The sequence below is a fragment of the Bison bison genome, unplaced genomic scaffold (genome assembly GCF_000754665.1).
Source record: "Bison bison bison isolate TAMUID 2011002044 unplaced genomic scaffold, Bison_UMD1.0 scf7180017864348, whole genome shotgun sequence".
Classification (NCBI taxonomy): domain Eukaryota; kingdom Metazoa; phylum Chordata; class Mammalia; order Artiodactyla; family Bovidae; genus Bison; species Bison bison.
The window spans coordinates 611,961-623,633 of NW_011494920.1; the positions used below are offsets into that span (position 1 = coordinate 611,961).

At 35.4% G+C, this 11,673-nt stretch overlaps 1 protein-coding gene across 1 annotated transcript in view; it reads right to left on the minus strand.

Moving 5' to 3' along the window:
• Positions 1–11,673, minus strand: part of INPP4B (inositol polyphosphate-4-phosphatase, type II, 105kDa) — a 717,001-nt gene that overhangs the window by 423,491 nt on the left and 281,837 nt on the right. Inside the window, exons 3-4 of the mRNA XM_010854712.1 lie at positions 8,836–9,047; positions 6,096–6,140 (exon numbers count right to left, since the gene is read on the minus strand). Of these exons, the coding sequence (XP_010853014.1) occupies positions 6,096–6,140; positions 8,836–8,926 (136 nt within the window). The 5' untranslated portion in view covers positions 8,927–9,047. The remainder of the gene's footprint in view (positions 1–6,095; positions 6,141–8,835; positions 9,048–11,673) is intronic.

The following is an 11,673-nucleotide window of genomic DNA, read 5'->3' on the forward strand; positions in this document are numbered from 1 at the left end:
CCAGTCAGGGAGTAAGTGAAATTGCTCAGTCATTTCTGACTCTTTGCGACCCCATGGACTGTGGCCTACCAGGCTTCTCCATCCATAGGATTCTCCAGGCAAGAATACTGGAGTGGGTTACCATTTCCTTCTCCAGGGGATCTTCCCGACCTAAGGATCGAACCCGGGTCTCCCGCATTGGAGGCAGACGCTTTAACCTCTGAGCCACCAGGAAAGATCCAGTCAGGGAACTAGATCCCAAATGCTGCAACTATTTTAAGATCTGGCGCAGCCAAATAAAAAATATTTTTAAAAAAAGAGGATTAGCTATCTGAAAATGTATGATGACATATGGCTACATTGCAGAGATAATTCTGCATTGTCTATGATTGATTTTCATCTGATATAGTTCTCACTATATTACTAATAAAATTATAGAAATCAATATGGGTTTATTGACTTTAGAGAAAACAGAGATATAAAGCAAGGATCTATTAAATAATTTGAACCTCAAATTAGTCTTATTTTCTGTGCTAATAAAATCTGTAGAAAGGAACTGATGCATTTTTCAATTCAAGAGGAAGAAGTCTCTGGAAAAAAATCATTTTATCATTCTTAAAAGAGAAAACAGCTCCAGAAAAGGTGAGGAATCGAACAATCATTTGACGTTGAATTCCACGTCTCTCTAACCCTTACTCACTAGAGTCTCAGCAACACCCAGGCACCAGGATTGATCCTATCGTCCAGAGGTTCAGTCCAGGTGCAGGTGAGGGAGACTAAAAGAAGCCTGGGAGCAGGAACTCACTGGCTCAGCCCCTCTCTTACCATTGTCCTATTCTGACTCTGACATTCTAGTAGCCCAATAAACAGTCCTTCACTATTTGCAATTTCCACTTTCACTTCAAGACCAATTCAACTCACAATTTGGTTTCACGCCTGATCAAACCAACAACCTGAGTTACTACCCTCGAGCCCCAGTCTTCTCATTCTTCCAACCCTATTACCTGCTGCATAAGTATCTCCTACAGTCTGCCCCCTCAGGCTAGGAGAGTCACCTGGGTCTTATGTTCAGTATGGACACTTTTCAAATCAGCCTCCACACCCTGCCTAAGTCTCTTTGGATACACAGAGGCCTTCCTCGACTCTCTATGTCCAAGATAGGCTCCAAATAGGCCCTCTGTTCTCCAAACCAACTCCTTCTCCCCCAGGCACAGTCTATAGAGTTGCCTTGTTTCTGTCTACCCAAGACTTAACACTTTCTGAGAGTACTTTTTGCGTTTTCTATGCTCCCAGTAAGATTTAGATGAATGAATTACTTGCATTTGTTAGGGATTTCACTCTCTCCACCATGTGCCCATGTTCCTATCATAACTGACACCAAGGCTGTTGACGTGTATACAATGTGTGTTTCAATGTGCCCTGCGACTGCTCGCTTGGCTTTCATTAGGTATCAGTCATCAGTATGTAAGTTATTTCAAGAACGTGACCTCATGCTGTTAAATGAAAAACACAAGAATCACATACACATACACACATGTCATTCTCACCTATATATTAACGTGCATTAGTGAATATTGCCTGGGATTCATGATATATGCGGTGTCCATATAAAAATACGGAAACATTCTTTTAAGTATTCTATTGACTTTGGAGGCAGTAAATGGAGGCATGACAATAAATGTGATAAGCATAATCAGGGAACTAAACTTAAGAAACAGTTCACGGGAATTTCTTTTCTTTCATGTCTTTGTCAAATGACTCAATTCTATATATAATTTCCCACAATGGTTTCAAGAAAGAAACATTATCTGATGGTGAGAAATGATCCCTCTTCTTAAATGCCAGCTTTGTTGAAATAAAACAGTTTTATTAAACTGTAAACAAAGTCTGTGTTCTCTTGGATTTTTACTTATTTTTCTCTTCGTGAAAATAAAAGGGGTGCCTATATACTCAAGTTAAACGATGAAAGACACGTGGAAGCAGAGCTATAGGTGTCCAGGTGAATTACACAATTTAAATGCAGTCAACCACTAGAAATACTGTTGACAATGGGCATGAGATCCTCATCTTATCAGTACATGTTTCTCTTTTACTATCAAGATATTTTTAACCAATCAGCTTGCTCAATTGACTAGACATTTCCCACCTGATTAACTTGAATAAAAATGTAGCAGAGGAACTTCAACAAGATATAATGATTTTATAGACATATGGACAAGACAGAAACAAATCCTTGATAGAAAGTAACTCATACAAAATAATATGACACCTACAAAATTAGTGTGGCTGTTCCCAATTTAAAAAGGAAGCCAGTGAAACTCTCAATTTATTTGAATACTTTGGTACAGAATCAAGAATCAAATGTAAGAAAAAAATTATTTGGATGGATAAACAACACAGTCCTACTGTATAGCACAGGGAGATATTCAATATCCTGAGATAAATTATAATGGAAAAGAATATATTAAAATGTATATATATATATATACACACATATATATGTATAACTGAATCACTTTTCTGTACAGTGGAAATTAACATGACGTTGTAAATCAACTCTACTTCAATAAAAGAAAATCTACCCCAAAAAAAATTTTAGTTAGAAAATTAGTTGGAAAAATATCTCTTACATCCTTTATTCCATTCTGTTCCTAGATTTTTTGTAGTAAGATGCTTTGTTTTCTTTCTCATTAATTAAATATGCATATTCTTAAACAATGAAAAAATATTTAAGAAAATATTACTCTTTAACTTATTAATTATGAAATGAAGCTAACTATATGATAGATGAAGTCTTGAATAATTTGTGAGATTAAAAAAAACTTAAAGAAAAAAATGGTGACAAAAATATACACTAAAACCTAAATGGGTTTGGCTGTGATGTCTTTGAAAGAATAGTTTAAAAAATATCCTCAAGAAATGGTATAGTTAAGAATCTTTTAAGTGCTAAGAAGTATAACAAACAGATTAAGAAATACATATTCCAGGATCAACAACACAATTCCCTGAAGATTCTAGATAACTTTCTTTTGTTTACTCATCAAGGATTTCCTGCCATATGACAAAATAAAATTACCTGTTGTTAGGAATTCTAGTGTATTTTTTGAATAGACATGAAAAAAGAAAATTAAAGCTTGTTTTTTTAAAATGGGAGAAATATTATTATGAACAAATTCTCAGAGCTGCTCACCTCTTAAATCTATGATTCAAGCCAGAAATGTAAGTGATGATAGTGTTGTTCCCAAACTTGACTGCACTTTCAAAACAGTTAGTATAGTTAGGTCTTTGAAAAAGACAAGTAACTTTAATTGAAATAGAAGATAGGTATGTGGTCCACACATTCTGTCTCCATGCTTGACTAACAGCCTCTACTCCAATTACTTCTGCCTAATTTAGATTTCCCCTGTTCTCCAGGATTCAAGCAAGAAAGCTTTCTTTGGGTTTTGAAATACTCTTAATGAGTCTAACAAATCTTCATTTTTCAGAAGTCTTGCTGAAAGGTTAAAAAAAAAGACTATATTATCTTAAAAATAAAAGATGAGTAAGTAAAGTCTCAAGTAACAAGAGTTATAGTTAGTGAGTCAGGAGATGCCACGGTCTTTTTTGATACTTGGCTCCCTTTCTGAAAAGTGGATTTTTTCTTTATTTGACAACATCTGAGAATTTTCTAGACAAATAAATAAATAAATAAAGTATATCTTTATCAGGGGTTGTCAGGCATTGCCAGAAAGACAGGGATGAATAGGCAGAGCTCAGAGAACTTTTAGGGCAGTGACGATACTAAGTATGATACTATAATGATGAACACATGTCTATACATTGTCCAAACCCATAGATAATATGTAACCGCAAGGATGAACCCTAATGTAAATTATGGACTTGCTCAGTCACTCAGTCGTGTATGATTCTTTGTGACCCCATGGACTGTGGCCCACGAGGCTCCTGTGTCCATGGGATTCTCCAGGCAAGAATACTGGAATGAGTTACCATTTCCTTTTCTGGGGAATCTGCCTGACCCAGGGACGGAACCCAGGTCTCCTGTGTCTCTTGCATTGGCAGGAGGGTTCTTTACCACTGAGTCACCCAAGAAGCCCCAAATTATTGACTTAGGATAACAATAATCTGTCACTGTAAGTTCATCAACTGTACAAATGTACCATTCTGGCTGGGGGATGTTGGTAATGGGGGAGGAAATAGATGGGGAAACAGTGGAAACAGTGTCAGGCTTTATTTTTCTGGGCTCCAAAATCACTACAGATGGTGACTGCAGCCATGAAATTAAAAGACGCTTACTCCTTGGAAGGAAAGTTATGACCAACCTAGATGGCATATTCAAAAGCAGAGACATTACTTTGCCAACAAAGGTCCATCTAGTCAAGGCTATGGTTTTTCCTGTGGTCATGTATGGATGTGAGAGTTGGACTGTGAAGAAGGCTGAGCGCCGAAGAATTGATGCTTTTGAAGTGTGGTGTTGGAGAAGACTCTTGAGAGTCCCTTGGACTGCAAGGAGATCCAACCAGTCCATTCTGAAGGAGATCAGCCCTGGGATTTCTTTGGAAGGAATGATGCTAAAGCTGAAACTCCAGTACTTTGGCCACCTCATGCAAAGAGTTGACTCATTGGAAAAGACTCTGATGCTGGGAGGCATTGGGGGCAGGAGGAGAAGGGGATGACAGAGGATGAGATGGCTGGATGGCACCACTGACTTGATGGACGTGAGTCTCATTGAACTCCGGGAGTTGGTGATGACAGGGAGGCCTGACGTGCTGTGATTCATGGGGTCGCAAAGAGTCAGACACGACTGAGCGACTGATCTGATCTGATCTGATACATGTGTAGGGGCAGGGGAGTACCTAGGAAACCTCTATATCTTCTGTCCAAATTTGGTGTGAACTGCAAACTGTTCAAAAAATAAAACCTATTAGAAAGAGAAAGAAAACAAAACCAAAAAAATTATGATTGTTTTCTCAATAAGTTATGCTTCAAATTATAATATTTTGAGTGAAGGATGTAAATTTGAAACATTTCATTATATAATAAAAATATATATTCCTAAAATAATTGGAACTTCAAATCACTACAAACTACTACAGATAGTGGAAATATGTGTTTCAACTTGCCCATAACTTCATAAAATATATATGTATTAATATTCAATGATTTGAATATTAACATACATCTGGTGAAATTTCATACAAATAAATGTAAAAATATTAGAAACCTTTCAAAGTACTTCAGGACAATGAAAGAAGAAGAAAAGTCTCTCTAAGTAGTTCATAGGAACCATATTCTTACCCCCTTTAAATGCCATTTTGCAACTAATTCCCTAATAGCACTTTGCAGTCATACCCAATTCCGGTTCCTACTCACTAGCTAAGTAGTGGACCAGCCTCAGAGTATGCATTTTTTTTTAAACCACTGCTACATAAGCAAAAATTGCTTTTATTGAAGTGTAGTTGATTTACAGTGTTGTAGGGGTGCACATTTTTAATTCATCCTTTGACAAATTTACAAATTTCTACATGTGATAGACTCTTAGGGTTGCTTAAGCAAGTTAAAGCTTTGAATTAAAATAAAATTCTCAAAGTCAAGGATCTCTCCACAATATCAAGATGGAAGAGCAAGGGAATATTTTTGAGTAAGTGAGACCAAAAGGGGAGCACAGACCTTGTAAATGTCATAAAGAAGGACAAAGGAAAACTCTACATGAGCCCAGTTAACAGCCCAAGGAGTGAGTAATTAGACATATGGATTTTGAGACATGATTTGCAACAAACTTCAGTCACTGTATTAGAATGAGTGTTAGGCAAGGGACTTCTGGCCAGCAGTCTGATTGTGTCTGATTGACAGACACAAACCCATCACCTGTGAAGTCCTCAATCCTTGGGTCATAAGCTGACCTGCTCCATAGCTCAGATTCTTCACTTATAAACTGGGGAAAATAACACTTACCTTATAGAATGATTTTTTTTTTTTTACAGAATAATATTCATGAAATGTTAGAAAATATATTATGATATAAGTAACAATGATATCAGTAACATACCTAAAGTTGTAAACTATATGTACAAAAGGCTTATTACATTTATAGCTATAAATAAATAAGAATTTCTTACCAAGGATGAATTCCAACTGTGGTTCATTTGGAGTCTTCTGAATGCCTATGAATAATAGGCACAAATTCAGATTGACTATATTTAACTCATCAAAATCAAGTGAACATATATAACTCTCTCCCTGCCCACAATGTATAAACACGTTATTTGGCAGAACAAATAAACTCAGTTAATCATCCAGACGTATATAACAAGTCAATTCTCAGGGCAGGATGTAATATTTATAGCAAAACTAGATATGGCTAAAGATTTGATTGCTCTATTTAGTTCCATGGTTATAAAACAGAAATATTGTTTCCGTAAGGCATGAAAAATGCAAAACATATTTTTCAACTGTTTCTGTTTCTTTTGTATATATGTCAACAGAGATGGAAGCTTCACAAAGGATGACCTCATCCAAGTCTTCTCTGAAGCAGATTTCTCTTTCACACCACCTCGACCTTGTGCTAATAGTAAATAATTAAAGAGCGATTTCTAGTTAGGTTACTCAGGACATGATGACGGTAGTTATTCTGCCAATTTATTGATAGCTCAAATCAGTATTCTATTAAATGTTCTTTCCTTTTTTGGCAGTTAAAAAAAATCTATTAACATGGCTAAATGATTTAAGATGAAGTGGGAGGGAAAGTAAGTTTGAGAACAAAGGTAAGGAAATGGGAACATTTAATGGTTAGGAGATAGAAAGGTAAGGCTGTGGCAAGTAATAAAATGGTAGATGGATTCGTTAAGACTACAGTCTGTTTCAGAGCTTCCCAAACAAGAGTGGCTGACTAGGGATATAGCCATTTTTTTTTTTTTCAGTATCATCAAATGAAATATAATCTATAAAAATAAAGAATCAGTATGTTGTACACCTTCACCTAATATAATATGGTAAGTCAATTATACTTCAATAAAAAAGAAAAACAGAAATAGAGATTATAAAAAATATAAAACCAAATAAATAAAACTACAAAAAGTAAGCACAACAACAACAAAAATAAAGAGTGACTGAGGACTGGGATGTCATTTGTCACCACTCATGGGTGACCAAGAAATAAAAGAGTATTATAAAAATCTTCTCCTTGTTTATCTTTATTGGTGCACTCATCAGATAAAACTTATATGTATTAGCATTTAGTCATGAATATACTGTGTCCACTACAGACTGGCACTTGCTATCCACCTCTGCAAGGATTAAATCATGAGCTGCTGCAGCTGCTGACCTTCAGTATCCCCTGAAAGGAATTTAGGGTGGAGATCATAAATGAGGCACTCTGTGATTTGCGGAAAACAACAACAACAAAATGGCAGAACAGGTTTTCAGACAGATATTTTCAGGAGACAATTTTATAAGCCCAATTCTTGCATCTCCTCATATCTAGAAAAGCACTAAAATCCTTCATGGTGACATCTGCTCCTTATAACTAGCAGTGACCTTCATGAGAATAGCAGAAACCTTCTGCAGAAATATGTGCTTGATTGCATGTACTCCTCTTTCACCAAAGTCACATGTACACTGACCTTTCCCCCTGCTTCTTTGGAGCAGTTCCTAAGAGCTATCTGAAATGCTGTCTCCCGGGCTATAGTTTTCATTTTGCCCCAATAAAACATAACTCATAACTCTTATGTTGTGTATTATCTTTTCAGTCAACAACTGTTAGAACCATCTCTTTGTATAAAACCTATCTGTTTTTTATATACAGAGTTCATATTTTTTGCATTTATGTTTACTTTTATTTCCTACTGACATTTAACAATTTTAGACTTTGTAAGAGGGGTTAGATTGACAATTATTAGGTAGGTCTTTATTAATTTCAAATACTGTAGTTATTTTTTTAAAGGCTATTAACAATTCTGCTGTAAGCTCTGACAATCAAATTACTCAAATAAACTCATCCAACCAGTATCATTTTCTCAAGATTATTTTTATAATGTAAATGAAATATGAGAGGTTAGGCATATATTTACCAGGGCTAAATAACTGGACAAGAATTTTTTGAATAAAACACAACACATGGCTGATTCATGTCAATGTATGGCAAAACCACTACAATATTGTAAAGTAATTAGCCTTCAATTAAAATAAATAAATTTTTTAAAAAGTTTATGCTAAACAATCTAACCCAAACTCTAGAATGTTAAGCATGAGAGGAAACATATAATTCTTCCAATGATTTGAATTACTGGAGTAGCACAAAAAGCAACGTTCATGTTCAAATGCAAAGCCTGGCCAAATAGCCAAGCTTGCTTGCCCTATTGATGTGACTTAGGTATGGCAGCAACCGCTAAGCAGCTAGTGTAATCATTGTGCCCTAATGTTCTCAACTGAAGTGTCTTTGGTTTTAAAGAGAAAATTTCTAGGTTTCAAAAAATAATTCCACATGAGAGTAGAAATATATTCAATAGAAAGTGTGCAACAACAGCCTCCTAAATGGTGTCTCGGACCCTCTCTGTGCCTCCACAATTAGGTCTCCATCAACATCCAGAGTGATTTTTTCAAAATTCGAGTACTGTCTTAGTTTTCCAATTGATCTTCAAATTAAGATCAAAATCCTTAACAAAAAGAAACTATATACTGTTCTTAATACACATTCAAGAACAATGGTTCTATTTGATATTGAACCATTTCATAGACTATCATCTACCTCACCCAGGATAAAAGAGGAGAGACGTATCATAGACTTAGAACACTGAAATAATAGTGTAAAGGAACAAAGTTATTTAATGTGGGAACAAAGTTATTTAATTTTATACTCACTTGTGAACTGAAAGTCCCCAGTGTCATTCGCCTGGGGGGTAGGCAGAAAGTTCTGGCCTTCTTCTGATGCTCCTTCCTCTTTGATTTCCATGATCAATCTTCACAGTTCCTTAAATCTCCCCAATGTCTGTGCCCAAATGCCACGGCCAAAGATTCCTGGTTTAATATAGGCGTATTCTCAGCTAAAGTCCTGATATTCCCACTCTGAAATTCTGCATTTAGGAAACAGCAACAGGAAAAGTCTCAGTTACTTCCGAGTTCAGTATAAAGCTAAAAACTCAAGGTAGTTAGAGCCTACAGATACCTTCGTATGAACTTCCTTCCCGCCTCTCCCACTTTTATTTTCAGAATCTATCCACACAGTTAATGTATCATAAACTCTGGGTTAAATGGGTATTCTCTATGTAATCATTTTACTGTCATATGAGATACTTCTAAATCCTGAGAGGTATATTATTTCTCTTCTAATTCATTTTGTAAAGTAGCACATAGCTATAGGAGCTGCTAAATTAATATGTACCTAATTTAGCAGCAAGAGCAGATAGCATCTTGACAAAGCATTAGGATGTTCAGCCAAGATGTATCTTACTATCATTCCTTCCATTAGAACTGCCCTTTATGCTTATCTCTCTACGCACTTTTGTTACAACACTATTCATGAGCACATTAAGACCATTTGGCACAACACTCTTCTTCCAAGATGAGCTAACAGGTTGTTCAGGGAAGTTCCAACTTCATCATTATCCATAGTTTCTTGCTTCTCTGCCTGATCAAAGTTTAAATGTTTAATGATTGGGATATATGGTGAAAAGAATGAATATTAATTCTAAAAAGCTAAAGTTCCAGGGCAAACGAAAGGAACAGCAAAATGATGAAAATTAGCATGGGGAAAGAAAGCCTCCAAAAGTTTAATACCCTGTTACACAGACAGACTCAAACAGAATTAAAGTCATTTTGATTTTTAGTATGTTATTCATGACCAAGAATGAATTAGGAAAAAAAAAATCAATGTTGTTTTTATTCAAGTTACCACCTGAATTAAAATGTATAAAAATCTTTAAACATCTACCCAATGCTATTTCATGAGATAGCAGCAATGGAGTTTGGTTTGGAATACTGATTTGGTTTCCAGCTTCACAAGTTCATAAACTCACTCTTTGTTGTTTTTAACAAAGCAACTTCATTTATAATTCAGCTCTAGTGTTTAAATGTCATCTGGCAAAAATTAAATCCAGAGAGCATCTTGAATCTTTAGAACATATTACAATAAGTTTGTAGATAAATACACATTGGCTTCTAAGGATATAACTAGGAATACTTGCTGGGGGTAAAAGGCTATAGTACTATCAATAAGACCAAATCCATTAATTTGGTAATTATATGTTTTATTGAGTTATAGTTGATGTACAATATCACATAAATTACAGGCATACGACATAGCGATTCACAATGTTTAAGGTTATACTGCATCTATAGTTACTATAAAATATTGGCTATTATATTCCCTGTGAGGTACTATATATCCTTGTAGCTTATTTTATACATAATAGTTTGTGTCCCTTAATTCCCTACCCCTATATTGGAAACAAAAGCAAAAATAAATGGAACCTAATTGAACTTAAAGGAAACCATCAACAGGCTGAAAAGACAGCTTACCGAATGGGAGAAAACATTTGCAAATGATATGACTGATAAGGGGTTAATATCCAAAATATATAAAGAGCTCATACAACTTAACGTCACAAACAACCCAATTAAAAAATGGACAGAGATCTGAATACACACTCTTTCCAAAGAGGAGATGCAGACGTGCCAACAGGCACATGAAACCATGCCAAGCATCACTGATCATTAAGGAAAAGCAAATCAAAACCACAGTGACCGATTGCCTCATACCAGTCAGAACGGCTGTCATCAAAAAGAACACAAACAAATGTTGGAGAGGACGTGGAGAAAAGGGAACCTTCATACGCTGTTTGTAGGAATGTAAACTGGTGCAGCCACTGTGGAAAATCATAAACATATATATATACACACATATTTATATAATTTTGCCATTTGAAACAACACGGATGAACTTGGAGGGTACTTTGCGAAGTGAAATGCCAGACAGAAGAAAACAAATACTGTATGATATTACTTGAATGTTAAGTCTAAAAAATACAACCAACTAGTGAATATAATAATAAAAAAAAAGGAAGCAAACTCACAGACACAGAAAACAAATTAGTAGTTTCCAGTGTGAGAGGGAATGGGGGAGGGGTAATATAGGGGTAGAAAATTATATTTTAAATTAAGATAATATTTTCTTGTTGGATTATTTAAATTTAGATATCTTTTTAATATATAAATAGGAAAGGCGCATACTTATTGTACCACATTCTTTCAAGAACCTATGACAAATGCATTAGCATCAGTGGGATGCATTAGCATTCATATCTGTGGAAGGGCGCCATGTATGTGGGACTCAGATACACGGATTTTGTAAACTTTACTACACACTTTGACCAAAGACTCAATCCCTAATCCTGATCAGTCATTTTAAAAATTGTAAAGGAGAGCCTGAAGTCAGGTAGGTTGATTCCTCCAGTTCCATTCTTCTTTCTCAAGATCGCTTTGGCTATTCAAGGTTTTTTGTATTTCCATACAAATTGTGAAATTATTTGTTCTAGCTCTGTGAAGAATACTGTTGGTAGCTTGATAGGGATTGCATTGAATCTATAAATTGCTTTGGGTAGTATACTCATTTTCACTATATTGATTCTTCCAATCCATGAACATGGTATATTTCTCCATCTATTAGTGTCCTCTTTGATTTCTTTCACCAGTGTTTTATAG